Source organism: Etheostoma cragini, chromosome 24, assembly GCF_013103735.1.
Source record: "Etheostoma cragini isolate CJK2018 chromosome 24, CSU_Ecrag_1.0, whole genome shotgun sequence".
NCBI lineage: Eukaryota > Metazoa > Chordata > Actinopteri > Perciformes > Percidae > Etheostoma > Etheostoma cragini.
This window is the reverse complement of record NC_048430.1, coordinates 12,055,045-12,081,989: the sequence shown is the minus strand read 5'-3', so window position 1 is coordinate 12,081,989 and position 26,945 is coordinate 12,055,045. Positions and strand designations below refer to the sequence as shown.

The window sequence follows — 26,945 nt, the reverse complement described above, 5'->3', positions numbered from 1 at the left end:
ACCATTGGCAGGCTGGGGGAACCTCACATTAATGTTAACAAAACCTCATGAAAAGGGAAGTTTTCATGCCATGGGACCTTTGAGAAAGTGCTGTAATTTGTTCCCGGAGTTGGGACACTGAAGTTAGAAGCAGTTTTTTAACTACCTTGTACCTTTCTTTATAAACTATTTGGTTGTTCTTTTTGCACCAAAACACACTCATTTTGTCACAATCTTAAGCACTTTAGTGTCACTGTGGTGTTGGGTTCTTTTTTACTGTAATCTTCATGTGGTTGGTTGCATACATCCTGTACCATCAAGTGTCTTACAATCATAAATATAGAAGGAAAAGAAAAAACTAAAAGGAAAGTATCCGTAGTTCCAGTATCTTGTAACCTATCCATTTCATCAGTTAGGTCATGAACTATTTCTACTGCCATACTGTTAATTATCCATTTCTTCCATTTATGAAAGAAATCATTTTCTCTCACTCTGAACTTGTAAGTCATTTTCTCTTTCTAGAAGAAGGTCTTCTGTAATTTCTAACCATCTGTGAAGTTTTTATATTCTCTTTTCTGTCTTCGCAATGTCACGGTGCTGCTTTTCACAGCTCCTTTTTTCTATTTTTTAATCTGTCTGTGTTTTTTCATGATGAACCACAAACTAGGTGAAGCATCCGGCCGTACCGTTGTGAACCATTTGCAGATTGAACGGCTCTCCTTCGTAGACGTCATTGAGATGTTTCATGGCGATGATCAGGCACAGCTCCAAGATGGACAGACCTAAAGAGAGAGAGAGAGAGAAGAAAACACAAAGTTAACAGGTGGGAATTTGTTGGAGTACTAAGAGTGATCAGCGCTGGAATGTAAAATAAATCAATTAACAGAAACAGTGGGGAAAAAAAATGTGAGTAGCATCAAAAACGTCCAAAAAAAGCATAAAAAAATGAGATAGCGGCATAACTTAAGAAATAGCCCCCTAAACGTCAAAAATATGGGGAAAAAAACAACAAAAACTAAGCGGCCACAATTTATTGTGAACATAAATTGAAACGTGGAGCCGGATCAAAGTTTGCGAGGGGCCGAGTTCGGCCCCCGGGCCTTGAGTTTGATCCCCTGCATTAGCGCAACAACTGGTTGGATCCTTAAAGTATTAAAAGTAGAGAAGTCTCCTCCCATTGTAGAAAGTTTAACTACATTTTCCTGATGATACTTCAATACAGGACTTTTTCTTACAACAAGAGTATTTTTTACAGTGTGGTGGTGGTACTTTTACTGAAGTAAAGGATGTGAATACTTCTTCCAGCGCTGAGAGTGATGGGCATGATTTCTCAGGATTTAGTTTTTTGTACCGTGGAGTATGTTGGCCTTGGCGTCAGAGAAACACAGTCTGCTGGCCTCCAGCAGGTCCGCGGGTTGGACGGCAGGTTTGGCCACAGACACACGACTCAGACACAACATCTGGAAAATAAAGAGTTAGGTGGCAGGGTTTAGTGTCTCAAACTAAAAAGCGGCTGTCGTTTGTAATAATGGAGAAAATACGATGCTTCGTACCAGCAGCATGTGCATCGAACGGAAGTCTCTGGTGGAGTTGAAGTGTCTCTGTAAAACATCCACAGCTGATTTGTCTTCTACAAGCGTCTGAAGATACCGAGAAAACAAAAACAGAAGAGCTCGTTTGTGGGCGGGGGCGTGGTGGGAGTTTCCACCGGTATGATAACCTTCAGCAAAAATGTCACGGTATTGGTTACAGCTTAAAATGTATTATTTTGAAATGTCTGGGTTAGAAGGGACTTTATTCGATCTTGACTCAATGTCATATTTACGATTGTTTTGTTTTTTTGCCTGGTACAATGCAGAAAAGTTGCTGTGTGGCGTTGCACACCTCTAATAAGTTAAAACATCCTAACCCTGTTTTAGATACTGCTGAATAGACAGACGGAGTCGTTAATACCACCAACGTCGCTGCTACAGCCCAAACTGTGACAGTTACAAGGAGTTTATTCATTTAACAGACTACTTAAAATGAACATATTGAATGGATATGAAAAGGACTCGAGGTAAAAGTACTGTATACTGAAGGTACGATTCCCGGGCTTATAAAGTAAGTCTAGTTTGGGTGGGTTATCATGATATAAATAGATGGAAATTAAGAGAAAAGGTGTGTCCTTATGCATGTGTTTATGCGAGTGTAGGTAGGGCAGACATACGGTACATGTACTGTATGCGTATGTAAACATGTATAAATACGTTAAGCATCTAACAGCTTTGTTAACTAAAGAAAAATAGAAAAAGGGGGTAAGACTAAATTCTTCCTACTCCTTTTTGAACAAAGGAATTTAAGTGAATTATAATAATTTTGGTAGAATAGGCTGAAATGTACATTTCCTTATTTATCTGTTATTAAAATTATATATCAATTAGGTAGCTATCATTAACAAAAAAAACGTTAAGAAGGGACACCTCTGGCCACTCCTTTGGGTTGTTGGTCCAGACAATCCGACCCAATACGGCTCAGTTTTTGTTTTTTAAGTATCTTGCTCTTTTAAGGGGTAAAAGTGCTTCTGAGAAGGCCATACTGGGTTAACACTATGTTTTCCCGTCGGGGGGGAAGCATCGTTACCAACCGATAACCGGCCAGGGCACCTGTATTTTAGACCGAGCCTAGGTCCGTCCCTCCGCTCACCTTTACGCTGGCGTTCCAGTCCTCGGCGAACTGGTTGTCGGAGAAGTCGGCGGGCAGGCTGAGTTGGGTCCGGACCTGCGCCAGGTACTGAGTGAACGTCGGCTTGCTCAGCAGGTGGATCTGGCGGTGGGAGAACCTTGACTTCACCCGCTTCTCCAGCAGCTCCAGAACATCCTGCATGAAAAGGAACCACGGCGGCAAAATGTTTAAGTGAACCTACACCAGTACACCAGTACACCAGTACACCCCCCCCCTAAACGTAGCCCGAGCAAGGCTCACCAGTCTGCAGGTAATGCCGACCACGGCGACGGGAGCCTGGGCCGACTGGGAGACATCCAGCAGGTTGTAGAGCAGAGTCTGGTTCTTGTGGTGGGCGAAGAGGTCAAACTCATCCAGGACGAACAACACGGGCCGGCTGCTGGTGCGATCCCCTGGACAGGAGAGAGAAGAAGAAAGCCCCCAGGCGAAAAGGAAAACATTAACTAACAGATATTGGCACGAAAGTCCCTAGTTGATTACTGGCAATAAGACAAATAGTTTTTTGCATTACAACTTTTGGCAGGCGTCATCTAATGCTCACTTTTGGTGACTTCACGAGCAGTTTAAAGACAACAAATAGACAAAATGTAATCAAATAAACATCTAAATGTGTATTTTGGATGTTTTTTCCCCACTTGTCTGAAAAAAAGAATATGCTATGGAAGCAAAATAGCCCAAACATTGACTGATGCTTTTACTTGTAGTTTTTCCTCTTAAATTAAATGTTGTAACCTTTCTTCAATGCATCCAGCAAGAAAGCCAGATTCTCTGCAAAACTGCCCTGAAAAATGAAACACAAACAGGTATTCAGAGCAGTTTTTGTTGTATTATTAATTACAAAACTGTTGAGGAAACTCTTTCCAGACACATACAAACACTTTGTCACCGACAACGTTTTCTAGGTGGAGCTGGCGCGTTATCTCTTTCAGCGCTATCCTGTCGTCAGTCTGCAGGAGACCTGCAGAGAACAGGAAAGAAACGGAGCTCTGAAATGAGTCAGTCGCCAGAGAATGTTGCACGATTGGCTGATGTAACATTTAGCTCTGGTTCCTGTATGAAACCCTGGAAGAATAATTTTCCGCGGCCATGAGCAAGAACAAATCCAGAAATTGGAAAAATCCTCATAAAATGTCTTCCTCAATGCCGGATCAAAGTTTGCAAGGGGCCGAGTTTGACCCCCCTTTAATCATATATATACTGTAAGTCCGTGCACTGTGTGTAAGGTTGAAAACGCAGGCTGGTAAATGTTGTTTTGGTTCACTTCCTGTATTTGGGTCGGATCGCATTCTCACCTAAAGTGAACGGAACTCTAGTTCCCCCCCCCGACCCCCGTTATCAAGCGGACCAGCTGTTTGTTTGATCAGCTCCAGAGTTCAGATGCCAAACTAACCATGCTATCCGACCAAACAAGGCGGGTGTCAAAGCAACCTAAATTGCGGATCCAGCTCGTGTATGGTTGAGAGCCGGAGACCGTACCGTTGAGATGAACCTGTAGCAAGTTTTTTTGGGCTTCTGTTTCCTCAAGCAGGTCTCTCAGCACACACTTCAGGAGCTGCAAACCCCAAAAAACACAGACACCATCAGACAATACAACCCTCCAAGGATTTAAACACACTTCCAACACATTTCATCATCTTCCCAACCATTTCCATTTAGTTTTTTTTACCCATGAGCCCCTTATGAAACATGTGTTGGGCTGCGGAGGCTCACCATTGTTTTCCCTGCTCCTCTGGGGCCGACGATTAGCACCGAGTTACTCTCCCCGTGGATGGCCGTGCGCCTCAGCAGCTCCAGGAGGTGTCTGGAAAACACATGGTTTCAGACTACAATACCCAAAATGCTCTTCCAGTTGTGGGAAATAATGAGTTCAAAGAGAAAGGTCTTGACTCTTTGTCCTACTTAGTAACAGCTCCATCTAAAATCAGTGGCGTAAGAAGTATTCAGATCTTTTACTTCAGTAAAAGTACTAATACCACACTGTGAAAATACTGTTACAAGCAAAAGTCCTGCAGTGAAAATGTCCTCAAGTAAAAGTGTCATCAGGAAAATGTAATTAAAGTATTAAAAGTAAAGACCTCTCCTCCCATTGTAGAAAGAGTAAAGGATCCAACCGGAGGCCGTTATATTGTTGCTAGGTTACTTTATAATAAGACATCAGATTTTATAGTGTGCAGAAATCTTAATGTGTAAAGTAACTAGGAACTAAAGCTGTCAGATGAATGTAGTGGAGTAAAAAGTAGAATATTTCTCTCTGAAATGTAGCGAAGTAGAAGTAAAAAGTGGCATGAAAAGACTTGAGTAAAGTACATGTACCTCAACGTTTGGACTTAAGCAGAGTACTGTAGTAAATGTACTTAGTTACATTCCCCCGCTGGACCAAGGATACATCTTTTGGTCATATATCACTGTAATGTGACCCAGATAATGTAGTTACACAGCTGATGTAAACCACGCCTTATTTTGAGACAATTAATTAAAACAGCAGAATTTGGAATTGTTACAGCTCTAGATGTCAGTGTTGTGTTCAAGTCTGCTGGGAAACTGGAGCGTTTTCAGCCTCCCAACTGGGCCGCTGCTGTCAGCCAGGTGAAGACTGAATTGGGTCACTGAGACTCACACCGTGTCCTAGATCGTCTCGTCATTACAGATGACAAAAAATACTACACATTTCTTTTGAATTGATTATGGGACTTTTATATTCATCTTGCATCTAACTTCCCCGCATCGCTCTCAAGAAAATTACATTTTACATGTCATTTCCAAAACCACTCAAGACCTTTAAGTGGCCTAAATATTTACCTAAACTAGAAATTAAAACAATTGATTAGTTTGATCCACACAAAAAAAATAACAATTTTAATTATGGCTAAATTGTTTTCAGTCATTTATTTTCAGCAGAAAACTCCAAAAATGATATGATTTCAGTTTTTCAATGTGAGGATTTCTGGCCTTTCTTCGTATAACGTAAAACGTGAGTGGATATTTTGGGGGTTTTGACCTGTTTGACAGAAAAAGATGTCTATAATAACATCAAAATAATGAAACATTTCAGGTTTTCCGGCCTGTATCGATGAAATGAACATACTTGCGTTGAGCTTCCAGTCCCTCCGGCCTGTCAGGGAGCTGCTGATGGCAAAGCCTCTCCCTTAAAATCTGTTGAACCTGAAATTAAGATAAATTAAAGACATTTCAGTTACACAATATCACAAAGCACAATTGACTGGATCAACAGAATAAATTTAACTGGCTGACGCAAACCTGTGTGATGCATTCTCCTATTGGCACATGAGCTGCTTGTATCTTCCTCTTGCTCATGGTGATGGGACTCAACTGCAAAACACGTTCATTGGTTTAAAATGCATGCCATTTGTGGATCTTCAAGGGTCCTTTATGACATCCCATGTCAATGAAAACTACTGATATCATGTTGATTTAAAACCTTTGAAATTGCAGTTATGTGTCCATTAAATGCACTAACATTGGGCCATCGACAGCCTTAGCCCCTATTGCAGACTTTATCATGGACGTTGACAAGTTAAAGCCAAACTCCAATACAGATTTCGTCGCAAAAAAACTATGTCCTCGTTTGTAATATAGGTGCATGAATGCTGTAACGTTACATACGATCATAAATAAATGAGGGCAAATCAACATGCAATTCGGCATACAGTTGATGCAATTACAAACATCTCTTTAAATACAAATGTTCACTTTAATAAGTGCCTCGGAGGTGTGTTTACAATGTAGCCTGAATCATTAAACATGAATCCTTGAAGCTTTGAGTATGATGAGTATGCCGAATTATAAAGTGACTCGCACATGTTCAGAAGGGGTCGCAAGTTGTATACAATATTATTATGATGTTTGCTGTAAAGCAGTGAGTTACTAATGTGTTACAATTTACGAATGGAGTTTGGTGTCACGTTCTCGCCACGCTGAACTGAACGTCAGGGCTTTTTTAGCTCAACGCTAAAAGCATTAATAAAAAGAGTCACACAGCGGCTGCCGCTTTATCCAGGAACGATTACTTTGACTGTGTAAGTTACTAACATTAACGTTAGTTTGTCTAACAGTGTATACAAATCAAGTAATAACGCGACATACCTGGGAAAACAACCTATCATTCTCTTCTCTGAGTCTCGAGCTTCGCGGGAATATACTGCTCTGTCAGCAATGACGACTTCCTGCTTTGACGGATTCTCCAGCACTGATTGGCTAAGGTTTAGAACAGCAATGCACTGTCACATAACACAGTATAGTACAATGATGATCACATTCAGCCTCAATTTACATTTCTTTGGGGAAATGTGTTGTTTGAATTCATTCAAAATAATTGATTACGTCCGGGTATTATGTGTTAAATATGATCATTATTTTAACCAAATTTTGTTAACATAAATAGGACAAATTAATTGAATAAACAGAAGCCAAGCGTTGTGGAGCTGGTTGCCAATGTTAAACAATGCATTTTTTCCCCCATATCTTCATGTATTTAAAAATACATGAAGCGTTCCTTTTTACAGCAGCCATACACTGGATTAATTTAACATCTCCTTAGGTTTGACCTTCAGTCAAAATTCTAAACATTTGCATGTTGATCTGCATCCAGATGACTGATCTCCTTCATCTTTGAGCTTTTGTCACCTTATTTAATTTTTTTTTTTGCTGAGTATCTGTTTTTTTGCTGAAGATTTTGATTATTTATCATGACGTATTTTCTGCAATAATTCTACTAGTCTTTTTCTTACACACAAAACATGTCATTCCCCTCTCTTGCTCTCTCTCTCTCTCTCTCCCCTTTCGCGTCTTCAGCTGTCCAGTCAAAAATAATAAATAATAGTTAATCTTAATCTTTAATAAAAATAACAAAGAAATCCCAAAACGAGTCCACTAGGCACTTTTTGGGAGAGTAGGAAATCTTGAGCTATGGCAAACTTTTTTTGTATTATTATCCTTCTCATATTCTTTTAATATTTTGAACTTTCTGTTTTTTTTCTGTTGAATAATTTTCATATTTTCATACACGTAAATATACAGTCTCAACTGGGAAATGGCCACAATACGACGGTTCCTTACTGTTGTCACTCCTTTAATAATTCGGATAATTTGTTTCTCTAAAAAGTATTCACTATTTTCCTGTGATGATATGTAGTTTTTTGTCTCCTTCTCCTTTTTCTTATTCTTTTAATATTCTAGCATTATTTCATAACAAAATAAAACACACACACATACACACAAAATTGCTAAAGGTGATCAAGCCATACGTTATTAAATTTCAATTGAATCCTTCTGACTAACGTAATTATTATCAACATTACAACAATCTGCAGCTAATAGTATTAATCTTGTTAACACAATACAGCTCATTAACATGACATTCAAGCTACTGGCCAAAGAACTGCTGTTAATGAGATTATTATCTGTGAGTTTTATTACACTAACAAGGAGGGGATGTTTTTTCAAGCCTGACAATAATTACGTTTAAAATACTTAAACAGCTATATGTAATTGTTTCTTTTTCGGTATTTATTGTTTATTGCTTTTAATGTTCACTATGATACTGATACTATGTATTCACCCAATCACCAAGCCAATGTAGATCCACTGCTGTGGCAATAAGCTGCTTTCTGATTCTGATTTCTGATTCTGTTTTTATAAATGTAATATTACAATATTAGGTACACATTCTGTTCTCTACCTTCTGTTGTGTTTGATACCGAGGTCTCACGTCGAAGAACCACAGTGGTGGTTGTGCATATTTTAGCAGAAATGCAGAACACACTTCAGAAAGAACACAGCCTTTTCAGTTTCAGATTTTCTTTTCTTCCATGCAGCCATTGGTTTTTATTAATGCCCAAACAATATATTTATAATGTACCTTGTTCGTATTTTCTATGCACCTAGTAAGTCTATACAATAATTTAGGTGTAATACACATATCGCGTATTGTTAGAAAATGTAACTGTCCCTCTTTTTAGTGGAGACTTTTGTATTCAAATCGATGTTCAGTAAAAGAAAACTGGAAATGATTTCCTTTCATTTGTCTTAATTTCAACAAGCAGTGTGTATTTTAGCAGAATACTGGGTTTATTATTCATCGCACGTAATTGTTATCACAATATACAACAATGTTGCAACGTTGCATATTGCATATTTTCCTCATATTGTGCAGGCCTATCCCCTACCTTATCTAATTACAGAATACCTATGTAAAACCCTTCATTTACCTGTAATCACTTCAGGTTAAACATGAATGTAATATTAGTATTAATTTGCTCATTCAAATGCTGCTCCTAATGTTCTTTTTACCCTTCCACAAATAATATTCAAGGGTGACCACAACACTTCTGTAATTCTGTACCATTTGTAGTATCAACCATCAGCAGCTTTAATGTAGAAATGAGTTGTAGGCCTATTTGTCAAACAAGTGACACATACATTTATTTTACCAACGACAGGAGCCTCTGGAGGCCCCCAGACCCCTCTGTGGTTGCCATGACAGAAAACTGCAGCTCTGTGTGAGTCACCCCACCCACACATCCAGTTGTTCCTCCTTCATTTCATAATTTTATTCCCAACGTTTACAATGCAGAGCTTATGTATCTGAGCTAATATTTGGTGGTAATGTGCATCACCTCTCCCATCTGCTGGCTGCTCCTGCCGCGCATGCGCAGTGCTGCTCTCCATCATTTCCAATATTCCAGTGTAGGAGAACCAGCAGAGGCAGATAACTAATGGGTAGGCTTCTTATTCTTATTTTCTAAAGGTCAGAAACGCACTGCTGCTCGCAAATTTTACTGTTTCAGTGCCAGGATGCTTTCGCTGGGGTGCCCCGGTAAGAACAGACTGTTTACGGTTTAATTTGACGCAGACAGAAACGTTAGTACCTGAAAAGCGTCTCTCTTCTTCTTCTTCGCTCTCTCTGAGCAAACGGCTGTTAGCTAGCATGCTAAGCTAACCCGTGCTAACTCGGCCTGGCTCCGGCCTTGCCTGGCTCGAAACCTAACGCGGGCCTAGCAGCTTTTTTACTTCGACAATTTGAAGTCACAATCTGCGTTGCGGGTCCTCGACGTGCACGAGCCCGGTAACGGTTCGTCAATTAAATGCTTAAACGTTTCTTACCGTTTAATTCCTTTTCGTTGCAACAAGCTAATGGTGGCTAACGGTAGCTAGCTAGACAGCTGACGCTTGGAATGCTAACTCCCAGCTAGTTCAGATGCTGTGTCCAATGCATCAAAAAGCAGGCAGACAAGACTGATTTCGCTTGTTGACACGGTCACTTTTCAAACGCGGAGGCCCATAGCCGATGGAGCTTCAGCTGCACGTCTCGCCCTGTGATAAACTAATACACATTTAATGCCACACGGTTGTCGCTAAAAGGTTAATAAAGCAACACTTGGCACAGTTGATAGACAGTCTTAATGTTCACCAAGCTAATTGGCTATTAGCTAGTTGCTTTGGTAGTGTACACAAGCGGTTGTCATGTTCGCCAGTTTAGGGAAACTTGTGTAGCTGTCAACTTTTGAAGGCTGCTGCAGGACAATATGGCTAATTTATTACTAAAGCGCGGTTACAGCTAGATTTACATGCTAGGTTGATGGATTTAATCAAATCTGAAGGAGCAGAGGTAGATTGTGCTTCAGTGAGAGGATAGCAGGGCAAACTGCTGTACCATTTTGGTGTTGCACAGTTTGTCCTTTTCATTTAACCGTGCCCAGGATTTAGTTTTGTATTCCTAGTTATACTCCATTACTGGTACATGTTGTGTGCAGACAACTTGCACGGCTACCTATTCCCCACGCTTTGCTTTGTTTGGCAACATAACTCAGAATCAGTATGAGGTTTATTGGCAAAGTAAGTTATCACATGCATGGAATTGACCTTGTTGTGTTTGGAGCATACGATAAACACATGGAAATGGAATAAACAATAGTCAAGAACCTAAATACAGACACAGAAATTTTACAGTTAAAAATATGTGCAATATGGCTGTTTTTGAAGCTGTACCGGTTTTGTGCAGGGTGCGCAAAATACTAATCTGGATGTGAAAAAGTTCAGTGTGTATCACTGTTTCCCTAAAGAAAATTTGGATGTTCTTTAATGAAAATAAAAATGCAATTTGACAAAATTTTGGAACGTTATTGTCACCATATGTGTGTGTAAAACATTGGAATAGCTAGAACAGATAATAGATAAATAACTCTCAAAAAACTAAAGAAGTCCAAAGGAGACCAACCACAATCATCATCGTTATCTGACTGACATTTAGTGTGTTTTGTTGCTTACAATGATTACATTCTGCTTTGGTGCTGCACCTAAGTCTTATAATGGAAAGAAAAACCATGTACATAATATGCACAGTGGTCAGGAATAATTGTCCAGGATGTGTGTTAATATAATGACTAGTGACTGTGGGTTGGTGGGTGGGGGGTTATGAGTCTGTCAGTGGGGGTCCCGGGCCTTTTATGGGGCTACAGTAAGACTCAAATGCTAGTTTGAGAATTAATGGATTTAATCTAGTCTGAAAGAGCAGTGGTTGATGTCTTTTTGCGTCAGTGAGAGGAGAGCAGGGCATACTGCTGTACCATTTTGGCGTTGCACAGTTTGTCCTATTCCTTTCTATCATGCGCAGGATTTTACTCCACAAACATGCTATGTGCAGGTTCCATTTCACTACTACCTATCCCTCCCCCTGCTTTATTTGACAACATATGACGGACCCTGTTCTCTTGACACTTAAATTAAATGTATTTTTTAGACATCCAATCACAAGTGGACATTTCTAAATGCAGATAGAAATGCACCAGGGATCTGTGCTCAGAAATGGTCAGGGACATTTGTGACAAACACGCCACGGACTGCCGAATCAACCTTTTATATTCAGCATGTTACATGATAAATCTCCCAAAACACTGGCTGTGTTCAAGATAGGGCCGGGGCAATATATCAATATTATAACAACGGCTAGATATTGTCTTAGATTTTGAAAATTGTCTTTTCTAGGATTTGAAGGCTGCATTATAGGAAAGTACTAAGCCACTATATCCACATTATTAGTCATTATTTATATCCATTGTGTAAATATTTTGTGAAATAGTTAATCCAACAATATCGTTGCAATATCGAAAATGTTTTTGGTGAAAAATATTGTGATATTGGATTTTCTCCGTATCGCCCAGCCCTATTTCAAGGTGAAAAATAATAGCACTATATTCCTCCAATTAACCTGTGTGGCTGAACACAAATTTGTATTTTTTAACGGCACTCAACCGATAACAATCCAATATGAGCCTGAGAAAAATGCAGATTCTCGGTGTAGATCAGCTGGATAGGGCATTTATTGTATTTTTCAGGAACATTTTTTTGGGGCATTTTAGGCCTTTATTTGACAGGACAGATGAAGACATGAAAGGGGGAGAGAGGGGGGAATGACATGCAGAAAAGGACCGCAGGCCGCAGTCGAACCTGGACCCCCTGCGTTGAGGAATAAACTTCTATATACGGGCAGCTTTCCTGGTCCTCTGGTAACGTTAGCAGGGTTAGCATGGTGGCGTTAGCCACGGTTAGCCCGGACCAGTCTTAAAATGACCGTCCCTTGTAGCCGTGATAAATTAGCCTGAAGCTAAGGCTTGGCTGCCTGTTCAGGAGGAAGATGCTCTAAGCTGTCTTCATCTTTCAAATACATCTCCAATATTTACCCGGGGTTTGTAACGTCTCTGGTCACGCAGCTCTTAGAAACACTGTTGTTGTTTTTGAACAGTACCTTTTGAAATGATACCTGGAGGTCTGGAATGTGTCTGGAGACACTAGTGGTTGCACTATGACCATCAAATGCACCTGATTGTTATTACATGCTCTATTGCACATGTTTTGTATGTCTTCTTATGACATTTTGATAATTTTGAATATCTTAATGAAGATGTTCATAGGTTAAGTACATGTATTCTTAAAAAATCCTTTTGGAAACGAAAACTTGTGCGTGGTAGATGTGCAACCGTTGTTTGAAACCAAATTTTCCACAACAATTCCATGTGGGAACCGGGTCTCGATGTCCAGTAAATATTAGCCTGGATGCCAGCCGAACTTAACCTCACCCACAACATTCAAGGTCGGGAAGTTGGGTCTGGACTCGATCCGTTGTAGAGTAATTATGCTCAAACAGGAGCTGTTTGGACCAATCAGGGCAGGGCTGAAGAGGGACAGATGATGTCACCAGAGAGCCAGCTGATGGTGTCGCTGCGACTCAGCTGTTCAAGTGCATAGGCTGGTTTTAGAACTAGAGAAGTCTCCTGTTTCAACAGTGAAGTCAACTACAATTAATGAAATACAATGATCAATAATCCATTTTTTAAATCTTACAAACAGCTGGTCAAAATGGCTTGAAATGAGTTGTAGACGGCCTGAAGGGACGGTACCATTATATGGTAGAGAGAGACTGACTGAAGAGAGGGAGTGCTCAGCGGCGTGAACCAGAGAAATAAAACGTATTTTTGCCGATTCATCACTAGAAATGTAACTGTAGCGAGCATCTGAATATCACTAACGTTATCCACATTCATATTCACACAAAACAAATGATATATCCAGCTACAAACAAGTCTAAAGTCGGAAGTTAGGGACAAAGTGCAAAGAGTAGTTGCTTTTGAAACGCCAAGAATGGCCACTGCTCTCTTTGTTTTGGCCCGCCATGGATTTGTCATGCTCATGCTTATTCTCCTCATATTTTAAAAGTCACGACTACGAAACGTACATTTTGTGCAATTACAAAGTAATCAGAGTTTAAAGGCAATGTAAAGCACAATGCTGGTAAACTTCCCATTTAAATTACATACGTACGTTTTATCTACGGAGAATGGCGAGAATTACGTTATTCTTCACCACCAACCTTTAATTTTGGCCCGTGGCCTTCCATCCACATACGTTTTGGCCCTTCATATGAAAGAATTTGGGCCCCTCTGGTCTAAGGTCTCACCTTGTCTCATTGGTGCTGAGTTCTGTTGACAGTTGACTTTTGTTGCTCTGATTGGTTGTAATAGGAATTTTCTTTCCTGCTTCGGTTAAAACACGCCCCATAATCACAGCTCAATGGAGCAGTATTAGACTCATATTGTGTATTCAATATTCAATAAAGTGTAGTTTGTTTTTGTGTTCTGGTCAGGATGAGTCAAGACAAGTGGACGATTGAGTTTGAAAGACCTTTTTTTAGGCAAAGTCCAAACATTAGGCTCTCTTGTTCATTACAAGAACGCATTTATTTCAGTGTAACATAACATATCCGTATACGAGAATGTGTGTATATAAATATTGCAAAATCAGCTGCCGGAATAATCTCAGTGCAAGACTTATCCCAAAATGCGCAGATTTGTTGTTAGTTGAAAGAAAATATCAGCAGAAAACTGCACTTGTATCTTTCTTTTTTTTTAGTGCTGCCTTTTATATTCAATTCAATTTGTTCAATAAAAGAAAGCTGGAAAGGATTTCCGTTCATTTGTTGTAAATCCAACAAGCAGGTTGTTGAATTTTAGCAGAATTCTGAAAGTAGCAGAACTGAATACGCTTTGATATCTCTTTATTTATCGCGTATTTTCCTCAGATCGTGCAGCCCTGGTTTCACTGTAACATAACAAATATCACAAAAAGAACTACTTTAATGAGGACACGACGGAAAGAAAGCTTACCTTTTGACGATGTAATGAGATTCACGTAAGCTACTTTGTCTGATGGTATTCTTTAATATTTGGACATTGAGAGAGAGAGAGAGAGAGAGAGCAGCCACCATCCTTAATGGACTGCAAATTCAGTTACTCAAGAACCTTTGGCTGCAGTTCCACTTGTCATTTTGATGTGATTTCTTATCTTAAACCTTTTTTTCTTCCTGTCTTTCTGAGACTGCATTGCTGTACGTCTCCTGTGGCTGTATTTATGTCTTTTTTTTGTGCTTATATAAAGTTTTTGCTGCAGGATTGAGTCCAAACTGTGTAGATAACCTGCAAATGGAATTTTGTGCCAAAACAAATATGCTTACAATAGTGCTGAATCTTTCCCTAAATGTAATGTTGAGGAGAAAAATAGGGAATATGTTAGATTAGTGTTGATTACCGTTTTCATTTTTTACCTTTTCAGACAAATGTAGCTCTCCAGAGATGTACTGATACAAGTATTGGAAAAGCCTCCGATATCGCTAGGTATCGGTATCGGAAAGTACTGGCGTATATGCACCAATCGATACCACAAAAGAAAATTCTGTTTAGTTATGTTTCACAATGATTATAACCTGAGCCAGACCAAACAACAAAGATAGAAATCATAACACATCCATACAGGGGTTGTAGAATACAGCTGTTACAACATAACAAAATAAATAACACACTGGTATCGGATCGGTACTCTGTATCGGTCGATACACAAGTTCAGGTTTTGGAATCGGTATCAGGAAGAAGCAATGGTATCAAACCGCCTCTACATGAAATGACAATCGCACTATCAGCGACTCACAGTGATGTCAGGCTTCAAGTTACTGTGCTTGTGGTTTATTATTTGATATAATGGCATTCCTCTTCAACGTTTGTGATAGTAAAATAGCAAGCGCCATGGAAAAACAGACTTCTTATTACAGGATTATATTTAGTGTCCACTTAATACAGCCAAACAATTTCCCTTCTTTCTTCCAGGGGTGATTGCAGAGCGTCTTGAAATTATTATCTTCACTTTGCATGATCCATGGTTGCTCATTGATATATATTTTTTGTCCCATGAGGAGGAACAGGTAACACAATGACAGGTGTATAGACACATAGAAACAACCACATTTACAACAACACCAGCTCTACACAAAGTCAGCGTAACTTCAGCGGAGCGCAGAGCCGCTTCACACACGCAAATATATTGTCTTAGGGCTGGGCAGTATATCGACGTTGTATCAATATTGCAATCTAAGACTAGATATCGTCTTAGATTTTGGATATCGTAATATCGTAATGGTAAGTGTTGTCTTTACCTGGTTTTAAAGGCTGCATTACAGTAAATTGATGTAATTTCCTGAACTTAACAGACTGTTCTAGCTGTTTTCTTATTAGCCCTATATTGTCCTTTTGTTTGTCAAAAACTGGCAAAAAGATATAGATGTGTCCCTCATGTGGTACATCCATAACCCCAACATGTACACGTAGGTACTCTTTTAAATGTCTTGGTTTTTTAGACAAACCATCTTTTGTTGCAAAGGAACCACACAAAAACCTTTTGGTCAGATTTATGTAAAAGAAAATCCACCTTAAAACGTTTCGAGCAGAGCTGCTCAATATGAGAATATGCAATAATGTTGTTTGGATATCACGATAAAGATATTAATTGCGTTAAATAAACAGATATTAAAGTGTACTCACTAGTGCTGCTTTCAATAGTCTGTTTTATTAAAACAAATGAAAGGAAATCTTTTTTTATTAAACAAATTGAACAAAAAGGAATAACAAAAGAGAGACAGTTACATTGTAAAGTGGATATTTTATTTTATTTTTGTATTTTAGTTCAATAATAATTTAATTCACATCCTTTTCTGGTAGGCTTTTATGTCCACAAAATGTCCTGAATATGACCCCCTCTCTTTCTGAAAAAGGCCAAAAACGTAATCTTAGGAAGACATCAGCCTGCAGTTGAAGGTTACAGATTACCAGGTGCCATATGTAATTTGGACACGTTGAGGGTCAGGTAATGGTGGGGAGAGATGGGCAGTGAAATGATGACGGCTGAGATTTAAATTTTGTGCTTTCACATTAGCAAGGTGGCAGCTTTGTCAGAAGGTTATGATGAAAACTATGGCACCAATGTCATTTTTAATTGTCTTTGGTTTGAATCTGGCCCAGGACCTTTGGCTGCTCATTACTCTCCTCTCCTTACCACTGATTGTCTGTTTCGGATTTGAGCAACCAAAACAAGATAAAAATACCAAGTTGAAACCTTTTAAAAAATAGAGGTTAAACAAGTGTCAAAGCCAGAGACATCCTCTAAAAGCGATTCTGCGTGGAGCACTTTTTGGAGACAAAAAAAATAGTTTTCTCCTTCCAAAGTGAACACAACAATAGAAATTATGTTTTCTCTGTTACTTCTGCATTGGGTGGTATGGGGAAATTGAGATTTTAACGATGTGGCTGTTTCTCTGATCGGAAGCTGCGCACCTACCCTGAGATTTTGAGGTACGACTGTTGCTGTGCGTATTACCAGATAAACGGCACACGTTTAACTGCCGCCTCATTCTCTCTGTGCCACGGAGACTCTCTCTCTCTCTCTCTCTCTCTCTCTCTCTCTCTCTCTCTCTCTCTCTCTCTCTCTCTCTCTCTCTCTCTCTCTGGTAGTGTCACTGGGTTCGGTCTCAGCAGCTCACAGGGCAGTTATGAGTCAGCAACACCGGCGGCTGAGAAGAGGCTTTGCATGGTGCTCCATCACTCACACACTGCGTTCAGCCCCATTTGCCAGCGTTGACGGGCTTCTACCAGTGTTTGAAATGCACTGTCTCAGAGAGGGGTACATACTGCCAGTATTTCTGCGTAAAAACTACAATGGAATATATATATTTTTTTCATGTACATGTTGTCTAAATTGGTAAGACCTAAGGCTGCTCGATATGAGGAAAATATGCAATACTCTTGACAATAACAGTGTTATTTGCGATAAATAACCATATAACTGTGAACAAATTCAACATTGGGTAGTAAAGGCAGCACTAAAAAAGTTACATTTTCAAGTGCAGCAACTAACAGAAAAATCGGAGTACTTTCCGTGATTATCACGCAGCCTTTTGCGTTTATTGTACCAGTTGATATCGCATGATAACAAAAAAATATATATTATGCAGCCCTAGGAAGAACAATTTTTATGTAAATCCTACATTAGTTGCACCATGAGATGAGAAGCATTTTTATATTGTTTGCGGATATCCTGAGCTGATCTGCAATGTTGTTATTTGGGCCAATTAAGGTGTTCCTTTAATTGATCATTGTTGGCAGTATAAATCTTGTAGTTTATTGTAAAACATTGCACTCTGGGTACGCCAGAAAGCAGGCGTTCAGACGGAAAACAGGTCTTGCGTTACAACAAATAAGAGCTGCGTTGGTGGGAGGCATTTCGCATTTTTCCTCTCAATAGTACTATAAAAATAGTTTGATGTAAATTAAAACACCGGCGTCAAAAGTGAAGGAGCTTTTACACCTTTTTAAGTCTTCCATTCCAAGAGCAGATCAAATTCTGGACTCATGCAGTGCAAATAGATCACATTCCCCATTAATTCATGTGCATTCCTCTTCTGTTCTGCCCTCACAGGAACCATGGGAATACCACTACCCAACTGTGTTTGGGAACCAATATGTTGAACTCACTCTTCCTGTCCGACTGAAGGACTGTATCCTGGCCGGCAAAAGACAAATGGTAAAAAATCAATAATAAAAGACTTTCCTGTGACAGCACAGCGACCACTGATCACCACTTTTCCAGCGTAGCATCTTCCCCGAGTCGGATGGCTCTGAGTGACTAGATGCAGTAATGGAAGTCCACGCACCATTCAGCACTGAAGCCATGAAGCAGCTGAAAGGGTAGGGTCTGCTGTGAGCTCGCCTCACCCTGCCCGACCGCCCACCCCATCAGCTCTACCTGAGAGCAGAGTCCCACGTTGAATCCTGCACCTCTACCCAAGCCCCGTAACCCTCCTACCACCCTCCCGGCTTTGGAAGACAAAAATGACGCGCATTGCGAAGACACTGGTTGATGTCTGATATACATACCTCTGAGGTGTTGAGCGTAAAACCAGTGGAGCAATGAATGGCGGAAAGGACTGTGAGGCGGGAGATGAGAGGCAGGCCATCCCTGTCCAGGTCCCCATTGGCTGGCAGCGCAAGGCGGAGCACAGTGGCGGGGTGCTTTACATGAGGTAAGAAAAAGAGCAAGGAAGTCTGCTTCTTTCTAACAGTTAAGTCATTGAGTAATCTGCTGATTATTTTCTCAATTGTTTGGTTTTCAAAGACTAAGGTGATGTCTTCAGATTGTTTTTTGTCTCACCAACACCTGAAAATATTTGATTATCAAATTGTCCGAATTGGAGTGCTGTTCTTGTAGCTTTGTTTATACCTAATGTCAAATATCACACTTAAAGGTGCTCTAATAGCGTTTTTACAGTAATGGTACCTGCTCAACTCGGCTGCAGTGCCCCGTCCTACTTTTTCCATTGGCTAAACTATTTAAATACAGCGGGTTTGATCAGGACACCCATTGAATTAAATTTAACAGGGTGGCCGCGGGTCCTTAAAAAGTCTTAAATCACGTTTCCAATAATTAAGGCCTTAAAAAGCATTAAATTGTCTGAAATTCAGATTGGGTAGGTCTTAAATATGTTTGTGTCATGTCACGGCGAAAATGCAGGAAATCTGTTGTCGAATATTTTTTTCCGGTAGGCTTTGCGCTGCGTTGTCGCGGTAACATAAACCCATTTGTACATGTCCTATCCCCTGACCAGTCGGCTATCCTAACCTCAACCACTTAAACCAATCAAGCTGCTTCGTGGGCGGGTGTTGACGTGGCCGTAGTCAGTGAGATTTGTAATTTCGCGGGATTTGTAATTTAGCAGCATGAAGGTAATACAGCAAATGCAAGGTCAGTGACAAATGGCTTGAAAACAACGAGTATCCTTGGTTAAGGTCGGAGCCTGAAAATGCTTATTCAGCGAACTGCGTTATGTGTCGGAAGATTTTCAAACTTGGTATAATGGGGATCAGAGCGGTGGAATCGCACATACAAAGCAAAAAACACAGACTACGTAAAGGCACGCCAGCAACCCGCCATCGCTAGTTTCTGCTCCAGCGCTAGCAACGATGTCAACGCTACAACGCTAGGTGTTACGATGGGAAATCCACAGCCAACAATGCCAGCTGACCTACAAGCAGTTTGTGGCTCTAAGCCAACACTCCGAGCAGAGGTGATGGGGGGGGGCAGAGGACCGTGACAAGACACAATTCATACGGGTCAAATGACGGGACTGAAGAAGTGTTCCAAGCAATGCTTCCAGGTTCAAGGCTTGTACAGTCATTTACCTCTGGAAAAGACAAGACCAAATATGTGGCTAAATTTGGATTGGCGCCATATATAAAAAAAAGACCTCATCACGGAGGTCCAAAAATGCGGTGCGTTTGTAATTATGTTCGACGAGACACTTTCAAAACTTTAACAAAAATTGGTCACATGGAAACCTGAAAACATACATATAGATATACACACACACATACACACACACATTCCCACACCGCAAAACACTCATACACACTGCTGTCTACTCTCTCTCTATGATGAGTCCTCCACAAACTGCAACCCATCCATCTAAGTCTCTCTCACTCTCTCTCTGTGTCTGTTAGGCACACAAATCATATAAGAGTCTTTGCATTTTAAAGGCAGCTGGGATTGGCATTTAATTATTTTTGTTCAAAAGGAACAGTGTTTTTTTTAATCACTTGATGTTATTTCACTTGATGTTATAACCATTTGTTCAAGGGACACAAATGTTCTGAAAATATTGTAATAATATAATTTAGGACAGCAATTACATTTTTGTGTTATGCTTTCACATTACACACATTAAGTCAATGTTCTTAAACTCAACCGATTACTGTCATTTTACCATACTGTTAATTTTGTGTTTACCTGGAAAGATTACTGTATATTTCCACTTTGTATTTCCATCGTAAGTTTGGTCTTAAATTTTATTTAGAAATGGTATTAAAAAGTCTTAAATTTAACTTGTTAATACCTGTAGCCACCCTGTTTAAGATGTAGCTATGTTATATATGGGTGTATATATAGATGTAGGTATTATAGATATCTTTGATTTTCCCTATTGACTTTGCATCATTTTGATCATTTTTTATTTTAAACAATGGTCCCAATTTCAAAGATATTTGCTTAATAATTATATAAAACAGACAAGAAGCAAACTCTTTAATCTGAGAAGCTACAACCAGAAATCGTTTCATATTTTTGCAAAATAAATGATTTAAACAATATTAATAATTGTCTACAATAGTAGTCAGATTCATCAACTGATTGTTCTTTAGTGCATAATGTGGCCCACCTAGGTGAGCTTAATTTTAGAAATCATGACATATCAATAGAAACATCAGCTCAGCTTTGGTGGATATAAATGTCGTCATCCACCCATGACTGCAAGGGTCCATGCTGACCCCTAGGTGGACGTCATCGTGCAGCCCAAAATTGTGTATGCACAGCAAGCATACCAACTACGCACGCTGCATCTCTTGGATGGAGAAGCCAAATTGTATAGTGGAATTTTATGGTTCTGTGGAGGCTCCACGCAGAGCCGTAGGCTACGTAAGTGGCCTGAATTTTATACTTGTGTGTGTGCGTCAATCTCTCTAAGAGAATAGCAGGGCTGATGTGTGTGAATGGGTAGTGTGTGGTAGAGCGAGTACGAGAGTGACAGTGAGTACCGTTTCTAGAGGTACAGTGGAGAGAAACAGTGTCTCCACTGTTCCTTCTGACCACAGATGGACATCTACAGCAGGAACAGTTAACCCTCTCCTTGATTTCATGTTGTTTATGGAGAAGGAGAACCAGGAAATCGGGAGAATTGCAACGCTATCAAGCAACGGCCAAGCAGCGTTCCTCGCCGCGACGTGTAGTTACATTTTACGAGAGATGCACATCAGGCTACGCGTACGATCTGGCGCTTAAGTCCGAGCTTCGATTTATTGGCTCTGCAGGAGGTGAAACGATACACGGTAACTTTGATGGTGTGGCTTGGTGTGTGGAGTCAGTGAAGCGGTAGCGTATTTGGCATCTAGTAGCTGTAAAAAATCTCTTAAACATGTTGTTCTTTGGGAGACTGCTAGTAACATTGCAGTAAGCAATCCCTTGACACGGGTAAACTGCTGTCCATGCTTGTTTGGATAGGAAAATAACATTCATTTCTGGTGTATTCTGATTGTATCTGGCAAATTTCACAACGCCTCTAGTTAGGAAACGGTCATTTGTTTACAAAATCCAGTCAGCTTGTGTAACATTGACTTAGACTAATGAGTTGGATCCTTTACCAGTTAACATTGTGTTATGTAGACTGGAAGCTCTTACCGACACACGAACACCAGCACGTTTATTTACCAGCCACAATGAACTAAAGCAGTCGGCTGGTGTCAGGTTTATTTTGGGTGTTGGAAAGAATCCCGTCTACTTCTGTGACCGTCGCCTGATACTGTCATCCCACACTTGTATTTGCTCATGTTCTTTTTACATTTAAAGTGTACATTTACTTCAGGGATGTGCAACTGTAGGTTGTCACTGAAGATATTTGACTATCCTGCTGGTTTGTCAACTTATCAGTGTTTGTGTTTGACAGGTTCAACCAATGGTACATACTGCTCTTCTTTCAGTTTGAGTTTGAAAGGTTGCATTGGATGTTTTTTCCGATTCTAATGTTTACCTTTAGTCATTTTCCATTCAGTGTCTCAAAGTCTAGGGTTGGATATGCTTTTTTTTAACCAAAACCGCTACTTGCAACTTGGGTCGATTTTGTTAACTTATTTAGAATCTTTTACGCACGACACGCAACAACCCCTCCCACTCCCATCCCAAACCCGTTTTTACAACCTATTAAATCAAATACTTATTCATTTCTTACACTGCACTGTATCTTTTATTCTTGGATTTGTATCTTATTCTATTTTAGCCAATTATGTTGTCAAACAGCTCTTTAATGTTTTATGTAAAGCATTTAGAAGTGCCTTGTTGCTAAAATGGGTTATAGAAATAAACTGGCCAACCTCCGGCCTGTCAGTCATGGCACAGCGAGCACTGTGGTGACTGCCTGGCACAGACGAAATGTAACGTTAACCATACCGCGACTGCTTTCGCCCCGCCATTATGTACGCTGTCTCTGTGGCGTTTGGAAAAGTGTAACCACACATTACCGACATTGCCGTGACTCACTGTGACTTTAACAAACTGCGGAGTCAATGTTGTTTCGCTCCGTCTGCATCTGCGTGTGTTTTGTTTCACCGTAGACGGAATACATGTTCATGGACAGGCTCCTCCCACTTCATAGGTACTGAACATGTTTCCAATTATTGTTTTAGATCATTTGGATAGAAACATTCCGCTGGGATGTAGCACTGTGGAGTGGGAGGATTTTACTGTTAGATTTCATGGTTGCAAGCCTGGAAAACCTGCAGCAAAACCCGCCTGAAGGAGCTGCTAACCCACCTAAAAAAGCATTTGTATGTCTGTCAGTGGAGCTTGCTTTCTTTTCATCTTTAGGAAGTCAGGAGGAGGAATAGGATTGAGGTGCGAGAACTAAACCCTTGAAAAAATTCAACACACAGATGCTCACTTAAATGCCAAATATACTCAGGAGCTTGGGTCTGAAAATTTTGAATGTTTAAAAAAAACCATTTTTTTCACAAATTTTTGCTCTGAACTGGGCGTAACATAACATATCATAGGAGTTTTTGCTTTGGAGCTACACCGACTGGTGTCACTCCTCAGCCTGACAATGTTGTTTTCTGTGTGCAGTCCCAGTGGCTCGGTGCTGTCCAGCTTGGAGCAGGTGAAGACCTACCTGCTGACGGATGGAACCTGCAAATGCGGCCTGGAGTGCCCACTCATCCTCCACAAGGTAATTTTTTGTCCAGATTCATTTAAAACACAGCATTCGAGCACAGATTTTACAGCTGCCTCTTAACTGGAATCAAAAAGATATCCCTATTAAAGATTTAAGATCTGAAGTATAAAAGGCCGCATAGTGACTCACTGGTTAGCACTTCTGCCTCTCATCAAGTTGGCACTGCAGAGTTTGACTCCTGGTCCGGGCAGGGCTTTTCTTTGTGGAGTTTGCATGTTCTCCCTGTGTTTGTGTTGGTTTCCTTTGGGTGCTTTGGTCTAATCCCATCATGAAGAAATGCTTGCTGGGTAACTAGACTACAGTAGAAAATTTGCCATCTGGCATCTGAATTTATAGAAATGTGTCCTAATCAAATAAAAATAAATAAAGTCCCAATCTGCAAAGGAAATTTAAAATGCTCTTGTCCAAAAATGACAGCTAAACATCAGCCCCTAGCGGATTAAAAACTTTCAATCAAACCTAAGCTTACATTAGCAGGTTGCGTGTCTGAAATACTAGAAATCGTTTTTATATAACCAGTAGGGCTGTAACAATCTGGAAAATAAAACCGAAATCGCAACACTCAGCTCCACGAAGAGAAGGTGGGAGAAGATCCAAGAGAAGGTCCAACCACGTCATATCAAGCTTGCGCCAGCAGATGATTTTGTTTTAATTTGACTTGGTCCTTGTTTTATGGGGGCACAGACTGAAAGGAAGTGAAACGTGTAGATGTTACCCTAGTAAGGAGAAGTTGTCTTGCTGGTATATTTTCCCATATTTACTCTTGAAGGAGACTCAAAATTCCGTGAGGACATTGCATGCTTGGTTGAGCAGGGGTTTTAACCAAACGACTGCTTGAATTTCAGTCTGTTTGATTGATAGTACTAAGTGAACATCAATGGAAAAACACATTTAACATTCCGTAAGTCTCATACGATTTTAAGGTTTTTTTAATTTGAACATTTAATTTATTTTGCAAAAATGAAATGCCTTTTGTTGCTTTCTGTAATTACTTGTAATAATTGACTAGAGTCTGGAGCAGCTTTTACAATTGGTTATCAGGAACTTTCCCACTTATTAAAGATTTGCAAATCATTGAGAATGAGTGTTTAAAGCTAAATGCCTCTTCATTAGATTTTAATTCAGAGTGGACAATCCGCTGTGAACATGTTTTCGCCTCATAATAGGACACCATACTTATTTGACATTCGTTGCAGCAGCGGGGAAGGAGGGAAAGGGTTAGAGGGAGGAATGAGGATGAAGTAAACATGTCTTTAAGGAGGAAATGGTGTCTCGCTAGTCAAACCAAGGTGAAAACAACTTCTGACAGGCTATTGTTTAACTGATGCTTTTGTTTTAGTTAAAGTGAGCTTTTGAGTATCAAAAAGTCACCCCTGTCAGCTTGAAAGGTGGCTGTAAAAAGTATGTAGTTTTGTCCTTCACGGAGCAGGGTGGCTGTGGTCAGGTTGAATTAATGTCACTTAGAATGAATTCCAAAAGTGACCAGTTTTCACGGTGGAAAAGACTATATAAAAATGTCCAGAGAAAGCTCTCAAGTCACTCCTGCGGCATTATCCACTTCTCCACTCCCAATCCATACGCTCAGCGTATATAAAATAAATTCAAGCTGACTACCTCCGCTAGTCTCTGTGAAGGAGCCAAGAACAAATGTGGGGGTGTCGTGAGGCCTCCACTGTATCACATTACATGGGGTAATCCGACCGATTATCCGTCTTGAAACTAAGTTTGTCCCCTGTCTGTCTGTCTGTCTGTCTGAGGCTGATATTGTCACGTTTGGAAAAATGTTGACTTCTCTGCTCTATTATTTATATTTTAATAAAGCAGTTGAAAACACACCAAAAGACTGTCCTCCCTTCACTTTTCCACACGCCCCTTAAATTGTCTTTTGTCAACAGAAAATGACAATACAGTGGCCGGGTTGGCTCAGTTGGTAGAGCCGGCGCACATATACATAGAGGTTTATGCCTTGACGCAGAGATGACGATTATGGCGATTTTCTTCATGCCGTCCCTCTCTACCCTTTCTCACCTAGCTGTTAAAGGTTAAAGGGTAGGGTCTGCGGTTAAAGGTGGAAATGCCCAAAGAAATAACCTTTAAAAAATAAAATAAAATAAAGAAAAACGTTAATTCTCTGAGACATTAAATATGTATACAATTCTTAAGCATCCTAAGGCAGCACAACCTATAGAGACACGTGTAAGGGAAATACACTGTGCTGGTACACCTGGTGGTAATTGACATAATATTTAAGTGTGGGCGGCTGCACATTTACATGGCACAGTACATCAGCATGGTAACTTTCCAACTGAACCGCACTGTCCTTTACACGGATTTAGGTGTTCTTGGATACCCAGTTTTTTGTAAGTGTGTGACATGCACAACCAACCCTCAATCACTATCAATGTTGACTAATTTATCTAACAAACAAGCAGACCCTGCTAGTCAACCACAACCTGAAATTTAGAGGAAGCAACATGCATCCAATATTAATATCATTCACTTTAGCTTGGATTGATACAGTGAGGGGAAATAAGTATTTGATCCCCTGCGGATTTTGTACGTTTGCCAACTGACAAAGAAATGATCAGTCTATAATTTTAATGGTAGATTTATTTGAACAGTGAGAGACAGAATTAACAAAAAAATTCGGAAAAACACATGTGAAAATGTCTTTATAAATTGATTTGCATTTTAATGAGGGAAATATGTATTTAACTCTCCTGCAAAACATGACTTAGTACTTGGTGACAAAACCCTTGTTGGCAATCCCAGAGGTCAGACGTTTCTTGTAGTTGGCCACCAGGTTTGACGCCTCTCAGGAGGGATTTTGTCCCACCCCTCTTTGCAGATCTTCTCCAAGTCATTAAGTTATTAAGGCTGACATTTGGCAACTGCAACCTTCAGCTTCCTCCACAGATCTTCTATGGGTTTAAGGTCTGGAGACTGGCTAGACCACTCCAGGGCCTTAATGTGCTTCTTCTTGAGCCACTCCTGTGTTGCCTCGGCCGTGTGTTTTAGGTCATTGTCATGTTGGAATACCCATCTACAACCCCTTTTCAATGCCCTGGCTGAGGGAAGGAGGTTCTAACCCAAGATTTGACGGTACATGGCCCTATCCATCGTCCCTTGTATGCAGTGAAGTTTTCCTGTCCCCTTAGCAGAAAAACGCTTCCAAAGCAGAATGTTTCCACTTCCATGTTTGACAGTGGGGATGATGTTCTTGGGGTCATAGGCAGCATTCCTCCTCCTCCAAACATGGCGAGTTGAGTTGAAGTCAAAGAGCTCCATTTTGGTCTCATCTGACCACGACCCTTTCACCAGTTGTCCTCTGAATCCTTCAGATGTTCATTCCTGACATCCTTGGAGAGCTCTTAGGTCTTGGCCATTGTGGAGAGTTTGGAATATGATATGAAATTATTTATGGCTTCTGTGGACAGGTGTCTTTTATACAAGTAACAAGCTGAGATTAGGAGCACTCCCTTTAAGAGCGTGCTCCTAATCTCAGCTCGTTAGCTGTATAAAAGACACCTGGGAACCATAAAACGTTCTGATTGAGAGGGGGTCAAATACTCCATCA

At 40.2% G+C, this 26,945-nt stretch overlaps 2 protein-coding genes across 3 annotated transcripts in view; one reads left to right on the top strand and one right to left on the bottom strand.

The window, feature by feature from the left end:
* orc4 (origin recognition complex, subunit 4) overlaps positions 1–25,782 on the bottom strand; it is a 26,478-nt gene extending 696 nt beyond the window's left edge. The window contains exons 1-14 of one of the 2 annotated variants that reach the window (XM_034864915.1): positions 25,778–25,782; positions 24,200–24,201; positions 6,808–6,820; positions 5,962–6,033; positions 5,789–5,865; positions 4,414–4,504; positions 4,180–4,255; positions 3,576–3,661; positions 3,436–3,484; positions 2,944–3,095; positions 2,665–2,838; positions 1,533–1,619; positions 1,331–1,439; positions 666–761 (exon numbers count right to left, since the gene is read on the bottom strand). In XM_034864915.1, coding sequence (XP_034720806.1) covers positions 666–761; positions 1,331–1,439; positions 1,533–1,619; positions 2,665–2,838; positions 2,944–3,095; positions 3,436–3,484; positions 3,576–3,661; positions 4,180–4,255; positions 4,414–4,504; positions 5,789–5,865; positions 5,962–6,018 — 1,054 coding nt within the window. In that variant the 5' untranslated portion in view covers positions 6,019–6,033; positions 6,808–6,820; positions 24,200–24,201; positions 25,778–25,782. Of the gene's footprint in view, positions 1–665; positions 762–1,330; positions 1,440–1,532; positions 1,620–2,664; positions 2,839–2,943; positions 3,096–3,435; positions 3,485–3,575; positions 3,662–4,179; positions 4,256–4,413; positions 4,505–5,788; positions 5,866–5,961; positions 6,034–6,807; positions 6,932–24,199; positions 24,202–25,777 lie in introns of those variants that run through there. The other variant, XM_034864914.1, reaches the window with a different exon arrangement.
* LOC117939452 (methyl-CpG-binding domain protein 5-like) overlaps positions 9,229–26,945 on the top strand; it is a 29,509-nt gene continuing 11,792 nt past the window's right edge. Inside the window, exons 1-3 of the mRNA XM_034864810.1 lie at positions 9,229–9,441; positions 18,016–18,619; positions 23,260–23,362. Coding sequence (XP_034720701.1) covers positions 18,507–18,619; positions 23,260–23,362 — 216 coding nt within the window. The 5' untranslated portion in view covers positions 9,229–9,441; positions 18,016–18,506. The remainder of the gene's footprint in view (positions 9,442–18,015; positions 18,620–23,259; positions 23,363–26,945) is intronic.